Source organism: Cucumis melo, chromosome 4 (genome assembly GCF_025177605.1).
Source record: "Cucumis melo cultivar AY chromosome 4, USDA_Cmelo_AY_1.0, whole genome shotgun sequence".
In the NCBI taxonomy this organism is placed as follows: Eukaryota; Viridiplantae; Streptophyta; class Magnoliopsida; order Cucurbitales; family Cucurbitaceae; genus Cucumis; species Cucumis melo.
In genome coordinates this window covers 3,811,730-3,826,771 of record NC_066860.1, presented here as the reverse complement: position 1 = coordinate 3,826,771, position 15,042 = coordinate 3,811,730, and the positions used below count along the sequence as shown (strand labels likewise).

At 31.2% G+C, this 15,042-nt stretch overlaps 1 protein-coding gene across 1 annotated transcript; it reads right to left on the bottom strand.

Moving 5' to 3' along the window:
- Positions 1 to 9,009: 9,009 nt before the first annotated feature.
- On the bottom strand, positions 9,010 to 14,549 carry LOC103503866 (receptor protein kinase CLAVATA1). The gene is made up of 2 exons (XM_008468251.3): positions 11,781 to 14,549; positions 9,010 to 9,936 (listed from the first exon to the last, which is right to left on the bottom strand). Exons 1-2 carry the CDS (start codon positions 14,347 to 14,349, stop codon positions 9,584 to 9,586), a joined length of 2,922 nt encoding a protein of 973 aa, XP_008466473.2. The 5' UTR covers positions 14,350 to 14,549; the 3' UTR covers positions 9,010 to 9,583.
- Positions 14,550 to 15,042: the final 493 nt, after the last annotated feature.

Here is a 15,042-nt window from a genome sequence, read left to right as displayed (position 1 = left end):
AGACTTGTTGTATGTGTATAAATCAAATGAGCTAAAAAGATATAAAGAATTTGATAATATGATTGTGAAATAATCTATTCAATCAAATTTTAGATCGATGAGTGGGTTTTTTCTTCTTTTTGTATGTATCAATTACATATCGAACGTTTAAATAGAATGGAATTTTTGACATCAACCTTGACTTGATTATTATTTAGACAGTTGTACTAATTAATTCTACATATTTATGTATTTTTACCATATTCAAGAATTATAATTAGCTATTGTTGTAAAATGAAAATTTTAAATAAAAATAAATTATTCAAATAAGATAATTTTTTTCCTTCCATCCCTCAATTATAAGATTCATAATATATTATTGTGGTAAATATATTCTACATATTTACATCAAAAGCATACTTAATTGAAAAACCTAGTTATTCGGCATTTCATGTCATTTTGTTATTTTTTTGGAAATGATGCTTTTGACGATTCTCTTTTTAGTCTCCCTCTTTTATATTCTTCATCCTTGAATCCTCGTCAATTTCTCTACATCTTTTTTACTTTTTATTGGGTCGATTACTTGCTCTTAGGTATCGCAAAAATCTAATGAAGGGTCGTGGGATTTTGTAGCCTTGGTTCACAAATCTTCATTTAAACTTGTTGGAAAACTAATTTCTTCACACTCACACCTTTAACTTTTTGTTGTAACTTGTGAGCATGAATAGAAAAGAAAATTAATAATATATATATATACCCAAAGATTTAAAAAGTGAAAAAAAATCTAAAAGGTTGAAATAGATACAAAAGAGCTAATACAAGAGAATGAAATGTGAATAGGTGGAATATAGAGGAATGTGAATGGTTTTAGACAAATTTTAATGATATAATTAATTGGAGTGAAAAAGTTAAAATTATTATATCTAGTATTTGTTAATAATTAATTTCAAATTTAAAAATAAATAAAAGATAAATTACAATAAAACCAAAGTAGGAAACAAATAAATCTACTGAGAAGAAGGGCAAAATTAGAGACAAAAAAGTCTCTCCCCATTCATACTTTTTATATTATATATAGATTCTTAATCATAAAAATGTAATTTTATATTTGAAGAGTAGATGTTAGTCTTAATCGTAAAAAATGTAATTTTGTATTTGAAGGGTAAATAGTAGTCTTAGTACATACAATAATTATTAGAAGAGTTGTGTTTAAGGATATTTTCTTTAAAAAAGAAATATTAGTATTTTGTGTATAAATCTTGCTTGCTAAGATATTTGCTTTTATGCCAGATGATTCTGAATGGAAAAACATAATCAAACATCACATAAAAACAAAAATAAGAATCGTCTGGGAAGCAAAATCTCTTTCAATGGGTAATCTCCAAAGTTTTCTGATGGACAAATCAAATAAATACTGAAAGATTGGAATAACCTAAATTGGTTTGAGGCTCGAATTAACACTTTTGGCCTTAGACAAGCTTACCAAAATGTGCCACAAGTATTTATCAAGCATTTATCTGCTTATTTAAGAGATCCAACACTTTATTTTAGATCACTTTGGTCATCCTCTCTCCCTGTATATTTTGTAGGTTAAGGTTGTTCTCACTCACAAGCCGTTAACTCGTAATGCTTATCGAACCTCCAACTTAAAACATCTATCAATAAATATTGATCTTCCTATTTTGCAAATCAAGTTTTTTTCTTCACTAACGATGATATCATTAGAATTTAGAACATAACGCTCTTTTCTTCATTAACGGTGATATCATTAGAATTTAGAACATAACACTCTTTTCTCTACTCAAATTTGGGAATTCGATTGTCACTAATTTCTTTAATATTTTATAAGTTTATACATATAACTAGTTCTCATTTTTAATTAGTTTTTTCACACAAATATTTATAATTCGAAGTTCATATTTTCTAAAAAAAATGTATTCTCGCTTCAAGTTGTCGTGACCTATCCGACTTCAATTTTTTCTTTTTAATTGAGCTAACTTACTAATAGATGTTTGTTTATAATCATTTCAAAACATGAAAAATAGCTAAATTGTAATTGTTATCGCAAGTAAAGATGAATAACAAACATAAGTTTCAATAGAAACCCTAGTTCACAGAGAAAAACAACCTTGCAAATCTTTCTTATTGTTTTCTTATATCATCGATGATACAGTGGAGCATTAATTTATAGGCAACAACAAAAGCCTAATTAAAATAACAAAAGATAATTAGGACAACACATAAAAACACACTAAAAAAACCGTTAGAACTTTCAACCGACAAGATATAACAAATACTATTTACTACCCTACATTTTTAATAATTAGCTTAAAATTCATATTAAATTATATTTTCTTTTACATTTTAATTATTTTACAATCACACCATTGGGGTAAGAAATTTGAATCTTTATTCTTAATTAAACATATATAGCTTAATCAATCAATGGTTTAAAAAAAAAATACATTTTCTTTTAAATATTTTTTCTAAAAACTCGTTAAAATAAAAACATCGGTTGGATAACATATTTTCAAATATGTTTTTAGGTAAAAAAATTGTTTGATTTGTTTTATACACAAAAATGTTTTTATTGATTTTAAATTACAATAAAAAATGTTGGTGATAATTGAAGTTGGCAAACGATCATCAGGGATATTAGTTGGAGGTGGTCAACAAAGGTTACAACGAAAATAGTTGTTGGAAATTAGTTGTTGATGGACACATAAAACAATCACAACAATTAATTTTTTTCCTAATTTAATCACTTAAAAATGCAACCCAAATACACCTTAAATTATTTTTGGATTTCGAATTCTTTGAAAGATGACTAAAAGACAATCTTGACCACCGTAAAAGTTTGTGAAGATCGAGCCATTTTCATTTGGTGATGTTAAATTGAGTATTCTTTTACCAAAGTAATAATGAATACATGACATTTTTTAACTATCTTTTTACTTTTTAAATAAACAACAATTGTCTCATTGCATATATTCCTCGTTAAGTGGAGACTTTTTTTTTTTATTCAAATTATCGAGGGAAGAAATAGGTTTGTTATAGCAAATATGAATTATAACACTCATTGGGTTTCAATTTTCAAATGTTTAATTAAAATCAAAATTATGTTTATGTTTTAGTTTAAAATTCAATAAATAAGTATTTGATAGACGAATTCTGTTTTTTAAAATCGTCTTTAAATTTTGTAACACAAACAAGAAAAACTCTAAAAACGAACATTTTTCTTTTAATCGTATATCCCTTTTAAATTTTAAACTTTAAATTATATAATTATAAATTAAAGGAAGTTACGATGGATAGTAATTTTATGAATAATAATTAAGTATATAACAATTTTAAAAAAATTACAAATATAGTAAAATCTAGGTTTAAATCCTGTTTTGATATTAAATTTTCTATCCTGTACTATTTTTGTTCATGAGCTTTTAAAAATATATTTTCGAGTGCCTGAACTTTTAAAATGAATCTATTTTAGTATTTGTCGTTAAGATTCTGTTAACTATAAGGTGACTTCTATGTTTGGATGACTATGTTACCAAATAAGATAATTACTATTAATAATCTAGAGTTTTAATTTTTAATTAAAGGTAGATGTTAATTTGATGTTTTATTAAAAAAAAACTCAAAAAGTCACTTTTGACTTTAAATATTGATAGTCATCGTTATGGTGTAATGTTATTCTATTCAATTTTTCAACATACAAATTTTGTAGTGCCTCAAGTTTGGGATATTTTGTGATCCATTGAAATATTTTCTTCTCTTTCTCCCAATTCTTTTTTATTCTTCTTTTTTTTTATATTTTTTTTTTAGGTTTTGTGATGGAAATATTTATCTATAACTTTTTAGAATTTATTTTATACATGTGTTGTAATTATTATTATTATTTTTTTATATTTTACCTTAGCTAGTCATTCATGTTAACATCTATATGTTAGTTTTATTTTATTTTTCTTATTCTGCTCAATGTCGTTATTTTGATTTGTTTCAAGATTTCAATTTGAAAATAAATAAATAAAGGGTCGGAAGTCGAAGAGGTGATACAAGGGATTTTAAGTTTTAGAGAAAAAAGAACAGTTAGTTTTTAATTTGGATTTATTTGACTGGAATGTGTTGTTGTATTTTTGTGCTGGCATAAAATTTTATAGAATAAATTAACAATACTTTCTGTTTATTTACCAGTTTAATAAATATGATGAATATAGAATCTAATAATCTAAATATAAAAGTCATATCATCATTGTGTTGACTAGTTAATAGAATTCTAACAACATTGATCAAAGTGAGTTTTTTTTTTCAAAAGTTCATGGACCAAAACATTTTTTTTAAATTTTAGAGACCGACATTGAACAAGGTACAAAATTTGATTTTAACCCAAAATCTATCAACGATAAACTTCTATTGCTAATAGTTTATCAATTATAGACCAATATTGGTCTATCACTAATCGACTTCTATCAGACCTTTGACATATTTTATACTATATTTGGAATTTTTTTTAAATATCTTTATATATATGCTAATATTTTGAATCTAAATTACTATATTTGTAACTATTTCAATAGTAAATAAACATAGACACCTTTTGAAATACATTATGTTAGCTACAAATTCAACAAATTTTAAAAATTAAAGTATGTATTGTACATTATAATATTACAAAATAACAATTATTATACAAATCTTTTAGGATTATTTCCAATTTTTAGATATTGCAAAATGAACCTAAATATTTAAAAAACACAAAAAAAATATCTTAATTTATTTATGATACATCACGATAGACCAAAATAGACAACTACACGTGTCTTCATAGAAAAATATTCGATTATGTAAAATATTTATATAACGATAGATAATAGACGTAATTTATCTTCATCTATCACAAATGAATCGTAATATTTTACAATATTTTAAAAGTGTTAGTCATTTAAAATAATGTTCTAATTTTTCAAACATAGCACATGTTCATAAATGGAGTAATAACAATTTATTGTCAACTAATACAATACAGGTTAATGTTATAATTTATAAATATTTGTATTAAACATATTTTATATATATATTAGGTTTTTAGTAGTACACGTGGAATTAATATAGTATATATATTTTTTTTTTTGCTGATTTTGAGAAATAAGGAATTTAATATGATAAAGGAAAAATATAATAGAGGACAAAATTAATCATGGAAATAATGCAATTTGACCTAAAATTCAAATTTTATTTTAATTTTTTTTTTCCATACACCTATTTTATATTCAAATACTTTTTTTCTTTCCATAGCCACATCCTTGAATCTAAACCTTTTCTGGTCTCTTGAGTCATCGATGGATGGATGGAATGCCTTGGTAATTTCAAATTTATTTTCCTTCCCACACGAACATCTTTCATCCCAAACGCTTGTTTGTCGATCGTTAATCACGTCGCTCTTTGATATTGTTTGATTACTATAAAAAAGTATGTATTTTTCGACGTATAACACGGACGCCGGAATAAGTTACGTCGGGAGAAAAGCTTTTTCCGACATCATAGAAGCTCCGTTAGAAAAGGTTGCCAATCTCGATGCGACATAAGGCGACGTCGATATCAACTAATTTAATAATAAAATTAATAGCGTCGGAAGAAGTTTATAATTTTTTTATTATATTTAACTTCTCCCAACGCCATGTATAACCCCGTCGAGAGTTATGTTGTAGAATTCCAAGACTGTCAATTTTCTCTCGATTCTTTGTTTTCTTTTCCTTTTTCCTCGTTCTGACGTCTCACTTGCTTCTCTTCTCTTTTCTTTTCTTTTTGCTTCTCTTCTTCCTTCTCCTCCTCCTCCTCCTTCTCTTTTATTTTCTTCTTTTCTTCCTTCGCCTTCCCCTTTTTTCTTCTTTTTCATCTGTCTTTCTTTACAAATTTGAGAAGAAGGGGAGAGAGAGGAAACAAGGACACTGCATGATGCAGTTAGGGTTTAGGATTTGACTTCAAGATTAGTGGTCATCGATCGTGGAAAACCGCATCTGACGACTAGCCTGACTAGATTTATTTGTTTGTTTATTTTTCATTTAGCTCCGTAGACTTTGTTCTTTATTCTTTGATTTTAAGATGGAATATGCATTTTGGTTTTGTTAGTCCGAATGTTAATTGTTCATCATGCTTCAGCTTAGAGGGTAAAATTGGGTAAGGTCAATTCATTTTTTGCAATTTTTAACTTTGAATGGAATTGAAAGTAATATTAATTTCAAAATATTTTTTCTTAAAAAAAAGTTATAGGATCTCCCGACGCACAAGATTAAGCGTCGGGAGATCCTACACACATCTCCTGAGACCTTAATATTGTGCGTCGGGAGATCCACTCCCAACACATTTTGTCCGACGAATGTTTATGTGTCAGGGAAGATCATTTCCTGATGCTTTTTCGTTTATCTCCCGACGATTTTGTGCATCAGAAGACAACCCTTTTCTTGTAGTGGATTGACGCTGTCAGTAATAATCCAACCGATATAATCATTGTGAAGTCATTTTAAGCGACATGCAATCGCGATTTTCAACTATTGGACGGAGGTGAGTTTTGATCAATGGATGAAACAAGTTCTTAATGTTCTTCTTCTTTAATTTGATTTGTATTTCAAAAAGTTAAAATTATACGAGAGACCAAAATCATATATGGTCTTTTTCTATATGTTCCCAAATTCAAGAAGCAATTAATTTCAAAACTCTAATATGAGCAAACGAGCTAGATCGGCTATCGAAATTCATCAATTTTAAGAGAAGATTATGATATGAGCAATTTCTTCCAAATTTATTCTTAAACTTCCTAGTTTGTGATTAGTGTCTGTAATTTAAATCATTCCACCAAATTGTGGTTTAAATAAGATTTTCAATGGATTAAGTTTCGTCCACTTTTAAAGATCTTTTCTTTACACCCTTTGTTTTAAACTTTAATTCTCATTCCTACTTATTAATAACAATCAAATATGGTATAAAAATTAGATAGTAATCAATATTAACCGAACTATAACTATCAAATAGCAATCAATATTATTAATAAGCATCGTAAAAAAATAATCATATAAATAATAATCAGTATCATATAGAAATCAAAGGCCAATCAAATGACTTTTATCATCAATGACTGTTATTGGATTGTTCTGATAAAAAAAAAAAAGACAATCAACATTTTGGACAATTTAGCAATTGGATAATAATTAGATAGCAATTGTTATCATTGACAATGAGTAAAGTCAATATCAAACAACAATCAAATATAATCATCAAATTGAAAATCAATATATTATAATAATTAAATAGCAAATAAGGAGTGTTTGGCTGAATTGAGTTGGTAAAATATTTCTACTCGTTGTTTGGTCAACCAACGTTTAATGTTGGTGGAGTTGAGTTGATATATTTTACCAAGTCACTCCAACTCACCACAATTCTCCACTCTTTAAATTGTTCTCAATGCTCCACTCATTGCCATTGTCAACAAATATAGTTTCTCATCCTTTAGGGGCCAACTTCGACAACCACTTTTACGCCCTCAACTCTAGTGAGACCTACTCCAGACTTCGACGACAACTTCGATAACCAATTTCTGGCTCCACCATCACATTGATGACAACTCCAACAACCAAGTGTAAGCTTCAATAATTATTTTGATTATAATCTCCAATGATTGAAGCTCCAAAAATCACCTCAATGACAACTTTGGTGACCACCTTCACGCAAACAACTCCGACGATTAATTATTAGCTCCTACATCCATCATCAACAACAATTCCGACAACCAATTTCAAGCTTCGATAACACCTTCGTGTGACTAGCTTTGACAACCAATTTTGATCTCTATTTTTTGTTTATGCTCAATTTGAACGTTAAATGATTATTGAAATGTTTTATTTAAACTTTATGGATATCGAAAGAAATTCAGAACAAAAATAGATCATGAAAATCAAAAACCATGTAAAACTTTCTAGACATATGAGGTCTAGACATGCTATATCAATTTAACACCTCAAACAATCCCTTAGTATCAACTATACCAAATAACAATAAGATATTAATCAGACAACAATATGGTAACAATGAATACCATTAATAATTCATACACATTATATATACTAAGATAACGATCATATAGCCTATCAAATTTTTCATTTTTAAAAACTTAGTATGGTTGGAGCATGAAGTTAATTTTTGAAAGCTATTTTATCAATCTTGCAAGTGAGGAATGATTAAGTGATTTGCTCTGTTTCAAAAGTCCTCTCATGACCGAGAAAAGAAGGGAGTAGAGAAAACAAGAAAGAGACTATCTACGTAAATAACATAATATAAAATTATCATTGCTCCTTTGCTATATCTCACCTATCCAACGGTTAGTTATCAATTATTTTAAAATTGATTTTCAACATCATAGAATTGGAGATCAAATTACATCCAAACCTCTAAAATTTAAAATTACAAATTTATATTGGTTGAGCTAGTTAATCTTTAACATTACTCCAAGTACAATGTTATCTATTGTATCTCTAAATTTTTTTTTTCAATCTTCATATACAATGTTAAGAACTTATATGCTATAGAAACTAAAACAGAAGATCAGGGTAAAAAAACATATATTTTAACCCAAAACTTGGGTTTAATATAAGATTTTTGACCTACTTTCTAAATTTCAAAACTTTTATCTTTTGCTCATAATATTTAAGTCATGTTGTCTTTGATGGAGATCAAATTAAAAAATAAAAATTGAGAAGAGAATTAGTCGAAAAAAGTAAGGATATTTTGGTATGTTTTTAGGCAATCATATTATAAACAAAAAGACAAAACTCTTCAGTTTCAAAATTGAAAAAATATCGAATGTTAGTTTTTATTTGTAGGCTTTTATAGAAATTTATTTTATATTATTCTTTAAACTTTTTCCTAACGTAAGACTATGCCAGAAAGCCAAGAAATAGGTTACCCTAACATACTTGAATGTAACTCTAATCATATATATTTGGTGTTATCATGTAAGAAAAACGGAAACAAAAACAATTAACCAAAACTTGTATTTTTTGCCCCAGAAGTAGAGAGACTGAGAGTATGGGCCCATAATTGATTACAAAACTGAACAAGACTCCCACAAATAACTGCAAAAATAATTATCAAACTACTTAAAGAAAAAAAATACCCAAATCTTCAACATTTCAGCTTTGCCCCCACACAATTGCATGTGTCAAGATTATAAAGCAATAGCAACAACTTTGGCATTATACCAAATAAAACCCTAATTAATGATGTAGTATAGCAGTAGTACTATTTAGTAACTATCAAAAGCCTGCAATTCCTGACCCACTTTTGAATCCAATCCAACTCAACTATTTCGTTAAATTTAACATCAAAAGCCATCATTAATTACAACTTTCTCAATCAATTCACAAACTAGATAACACAGTTTAAAAGCACACCATTAATCACCTGATCATAACATCAATTAATTACACATAGATTTAGAAAGTATATTGTATAAGTTGATTTCATTTCTTTTTAAGGTAAAGTTTAGGAGATTAATTTTATTATTAGCACAAAAGGGGGGGGGGGGGGGGGTGGGGGGTGTTATGATTAAATATTATAGATTGATTAGAGTAGGGGCAGACCTTGGGGGATTAGAGAGCATGTGAACAACTTCTCTCATGGTTGGCCTTGCAGAACTGTCTTCTTCAACGCACATCATTGCTATTTTGAAGAGATGAATTACGGCTTGGAGTGGGTATTCGGTGAGGCGGGAGTCTACAACGGCTAATACTGAGGCTGCATCGGAGGGTTGAGAGAGTTCTGATGTGGTTTTGAGGACCCATCTCACTATGTCTACGCCTTCTCCAAAATCACCCACTGGCTTTCTCCCGGCTATGAGTTCAAGCAGTACTACACCAAAACTGTACACATCGCTTTTCTCGTCCACTTTCAGTGTGTAAGCGTATTCTGTTGTACGGACACACAAACATATGAAATAGTTTCTCATCGTATTTTCTTAAATAAATATAGAATCACCTGAGAAAGTCTATTCATCTCAATCATTTCATTTCATTCATCACCCTATCCGGGAGATGGTACTACTAACTTCAGCATGTTTCTATAAACAACTTAGGCTTGATGAGAAAATTTTAAATTCAGGAAGTTTTGATAAATTGTTATTTTTAAATTATAATAATCACCTCTTGTTGGCGTAAATACTATTTTGTTGTCTTCAATTGGCTAGAGTAAAGGTTATTATAAACATTCTTTTACTAGCACATTTAAAATTTACTATAATTTTTATTTTTACACGTTTATCATTTTTTTTATTATTTGTTACAGTGTTTTATTATTTCCTTTTCAAACTAAAATATTTTACACATCAAACAAATATTATTCCAACTCAAACTAAAATAATTTACGCAATAAATACAAATTATTATAACTCAACTATAATAATCTACAAAAACTTATAAAATTTTCAAACATTCTCCATCATAGACTAATTAGACTAATTAGGAGTGTTGTAAAGTCACATCGACTAAATAATTATTATAAACCATAGGAATTGAACTTTTAACTTTAAGTTACACAAAACAATAAGGTCAAATTTACAACTTAACCTCAAAATGAACAAAGATTCAAAGTTCATGCTCAATTGAAAATGAATTGTTTTTAGCTATACAATTAGGAGGTGTTAACTTTAAGTCACTTGTACGAGGCTCCATTTATAATTAATTGGTCTTTACGACTATTATAACCTTAATGTTAACTAACCTATTAATATTTGAAATTTACAACACATGTCACAAAATGCAAGTGATACATCTTTTTCAATTCCTCGACAGGAACAATAAGCAAATCTTAGCCAGAGTTAAAGATAAAAGGATCATAGATTTGTAAACTATGATGTGGTGTAATGTTCCAAAACATTTGTCTTCTTCATAATAGACAAAAATAAATTTGTTTTCAAACTCTTACCCTTTTTATTTAGGCCTTTAAACTTTTAAAAATATATTTACAAAATAAATTACAGACCACTCAAAAAAACTTACTACTTTGTTTTTCTTGAGTGAGAAACTTAATAATCATGTTTGTTATTTTTTTTGTCTTCGAATACCAACCACCCATAGTCTAACAGTCAAACCCATTTCACAGTGTGTTTGAAATGCAGTGTCAAATTTACAAATTTTTTTTTTTTTTTAATAAAAGTGTTATGCAACCAAAGACTTCAAACAAAAAAAAAATTAATATACAAGAAATAACTTTTTTCTAAATCAATCCAAATCAAAAATAATCTAAAACACAATTTATTATAACCTACGCATTATAATAACTATTATTCACACCCATCAACTAAATACCTCAAACGGGAACTTAATAAATGAAACACAACTAGATCCAACTAAATGAAACACAACTAGAGCCAACTACTGGTCGCTAGATTAAGGGGTTAAGGCATCATAAATAGTAGTAAACCATATATTCGGCCTCTCATAGGCCCAAGTCAGTGAGTGTCAGCCCATGAATGGCGACACAAATGAAATTATGTACTTATCTTCATTGAAAGACGACCTCACTTATATTTTTTTAAGAAATAACAATAACAAGAATTTCTAATTAGCTAAAACCATATTGGGTGTGAAATCTAATCTAGTTCTTCAATTAATACTTAACAAGTTAATCCCGTTACTAATCCTGAATTAATCCCAGTAAACCAAGACAGGAATGACCAATCAATAACTTATCCTTCTTAAAGAACTAAGTTAATTAGGATTACTAAAAACGATGAAACAGATTAGAGGACAGACCTGGAGCGATGTAGCCATAGGAGCCGGCAATGGAGGACATACACTCGGAGGCGCCGCCGTTTTGCAAGAACTTGGCGAGCCCAAAGTCGGACACATGTGCCTCAAACAGCTTGTCCAGCAGTATATTGTTGGACTTCACGTCTCTGTGAATGATCAACGGCGTACAATCATGGTGCAAGTAACAGAGTCCCTTAGCAGCTTCCATAGCAATCTTGTACCGCAAGTCCCAATGCAAATGACCGCCCTTCACTCCATGCAGCCTCTGGTCCAAGCTACCATTAGGCATGTACTCGTACAGCAGCAGATTCGTGTCTCTGTTCGACACGTACCCCAAAAGCCTGACGATATTCCGGTGCTTGATTCGTCCTAGAGTCTGAATTTCAGCAGAGAAACCGTGGTCGTTCCGGCCGCTTCCTAATAACAGTTTAATAGCCACGACGGAGCCGTCAGGCATTGATCCACGATAGACTACTCCGGCTCCGCCTTTGCCGATGATACTTTCATCCTTCAAGCATTCTAGGACGTCCTCTGCTTTGAAGTTGAGGCGTTGGAACGCTGTGAGTTTCCATGCCTTTGATTTCTGAATCTTCTTTCTCTTCCAGAGATAAAGTGCAGCGAGTACACATAAAAGAACGATGAATATCGCGACGAGTGGGATGATTAGTTTAACATATTTTAAATTCTTGTGTAAAGATGCGCATGGCCCATGGTTGGGGAAGCAGAGATTAGGGTTTCCGATGAATGCACTGACGTTGAATACAGAAAACTGACCGCCGGTGGGGATTTTGCCGAAGAAATTGTTGTAAGACAAATCAAGAGTTGTAAGACTCATCATCGATCGCATCTCGTTCGGAATTTGGCCTGTCAAGTGATTTCTAGACAAATTGAGGACGCTCAAGATTTTCAGCTTCGAAATTCCTCTGGGAATTACGCCAACGAGATAATTTTCGCTGAGATCAACTAACGTTAACGAAGTGCACTGAACAACCGAATCCGGAATTTCGCCGCTAATATTGTTAAAACTGATGTTAATCCTCAGCAACTTGTTTAATTGAAATATTTCCTTGGGCAAATTCCCGGTGAATTGGTTATGTTCCAGAGAAACAACCTGCAAGTTCTCTAAATTCCTAATCGCCGCCGGGATTTCCCCGGTTATATGGTTGTTACTAAGCAGTAGACTTCCAAGAATCTCCCCTGACATTTGCGACGGAAGGGCACCGGAGAAGTAATTGTTACTGATGTCGAGTTGCTCCAACGCCGGAAAGTTGAAGAACCCTGCCGGAACCGTTCCATTGAAGAAATTTCCCGCAATTCTTATTTTCGTAAGCGAATCACACCGGCCTAATTTCTCAGGGATGGGCCCAAAGAAGTAATTATCTAAAAGAATCAAAGTCTTCAACCTACCGTTACATAAATCCTGAGGAATGAGGCCAGTTAGATGATTCGTCGCCACATCGAGCAGAAACAGCTTGCCATTACGCCCGAGATTCTCGGGGAGCTGGAGCGTGAAGTTGTTATTCCATAACTGAAGCACTTCGAGATGAGGAAAATCACCAACGAAACCAGGAATTGGACCATGAAGTCTGTTATTGAACAAATTGATCAGCGTAAGATTCTGCAGCGCAACGAAACTCGACGGTATCTCTCCGGTGAGTTCGTTCAGCGAGAGGTCCAATGACTTGAGGCTAATCAGTCCGGAAAGTTCAGACGGAATCCGACCAGTAAGATTGTTTACTTGTAAAAATAGACTATGCAAGTGCTTCAAATTCCCCAAACTCGGAGGAATTTCACCGATGAGGTTACAGTTAGCTAAATCGATAAGCTCCAGGGAACTCAAGGATCCAAACTCTGGAGGAATACCTCCGTCGTAATGATTAAAATATCCGGCGTACAGATATCTAAGATTCTTCAACCTCCCCAAACTCGCCGGAATCCTTCCGGTAAGCATGTTTCCCCGAACGCTCAAGAACTCCAACGACTGCATTTCCGAGTAAACAGCAGGAATTTGACCAGTAAAGTAGCAACCGCCAAGGTCAAGATGCTTGAGCTTCTTCAATTTAACAAATTCCACCGGAAGCAGACCGAAGAAATTATTGTTATAGATATCAAAAACCTCCAGTTCGGTCATTCCTACCGTGATTTCAGCCGTTAAATTATCACGAAATGCATTGTTAGATAGGTTAAGAAACTTAAGGGACGTGAGTTTCGCCATCTCAAGAGGAAGCTTTCCAGTTAGATTGTTGCTCACTAAAGTCAAGTTCTCAATCTTATCCAACATTCCAATCTCCGGCGGAATGGAGCCAAATAAACGGAGATTCGAGACGTTAAGCGCAACAACTCTATTATCACCATCGCAAGTAACACCAGAGAAATCACAATGAGCAGACGGAGACGACGAAGGCGACGGCTCCCAATCACCAAGCTCCGACCTCCCCGGTCCGATCATTGAACTTTTCATCTTTAACAGCGCTTCCATATCGCGATTGGCAAAGCATAAACTAGCAAAGAAAAGGAATATGAAGAAGGAACCTAAACGGGAAACAAAAGGATCAATGGGTCTTCTCTTCATTCCTGCTCTGTGTTTCGTGTTCTACGTTGGAACAAAGTGAATATGAAGATGGAAGAATATGGAATTTGCGGAAATGGCGATGGCATCAAATTAAACGAAAATTCGAAGGGCTCTAATAGGCATAGGCGGTGGCGGTAAAAAGATGGAAACAACGGAAGAATAAACAAATCCGAAACATCCAATTCGAGTGAGAGGCAGTGTGAGAAAGAGTAGAGTAGGGATCAGGTGAGGCCGTCTTATCCTAGACTCTGCGACTCCTATCTACTCACCTTATCTGGGCCCTACATCATGTACGAGGCAATCGATTAGACGGAGACCGACGGTGACCGAGGGATGGATGATTTGTCTTTCAACCTCCATTCTTATAGTCTAACGCCGTTTAAAATTTGACTTTTTCAAATTTTAAAATCTTCATTTTCATTCTATGTATTATCAAATTTTGTTATTTTAGTTTACTTTACTCTCAAATTTTATATTACTATTGTTAATTATGTTTTTCTAAATGCTAATTTTAGTCAAAGAACTAAAACCACAAAACACAAAACACAAAATTACAAAATCAAAGTCAAAGTAAATTAAAGCAAAAACGATATATACCAACAAAAAAAAAATCATAAAACTCAAATGATAAATATCAAAATACAACATATTTATTACAACAATATGTATGAATTACAATATTCATACATCATG

Bases quoted from the DNA above. Each gene is read 5' to 3' on its own strand.
- LOC103503866 (XM_008468251.3), bottom strand. From the start codon at position 14,349: ATGAAGAGAAGACCCATTGATCCTTTTGTTTCCCGTTTAGGTTCCTTC. The intron at 9,937-11,780 runs GTCTGTCCTCTA...TCCGTACAACAG, and splicing joins CTATGGCTACATCGCTCCAG to AATACGCTTACACACTGAAA.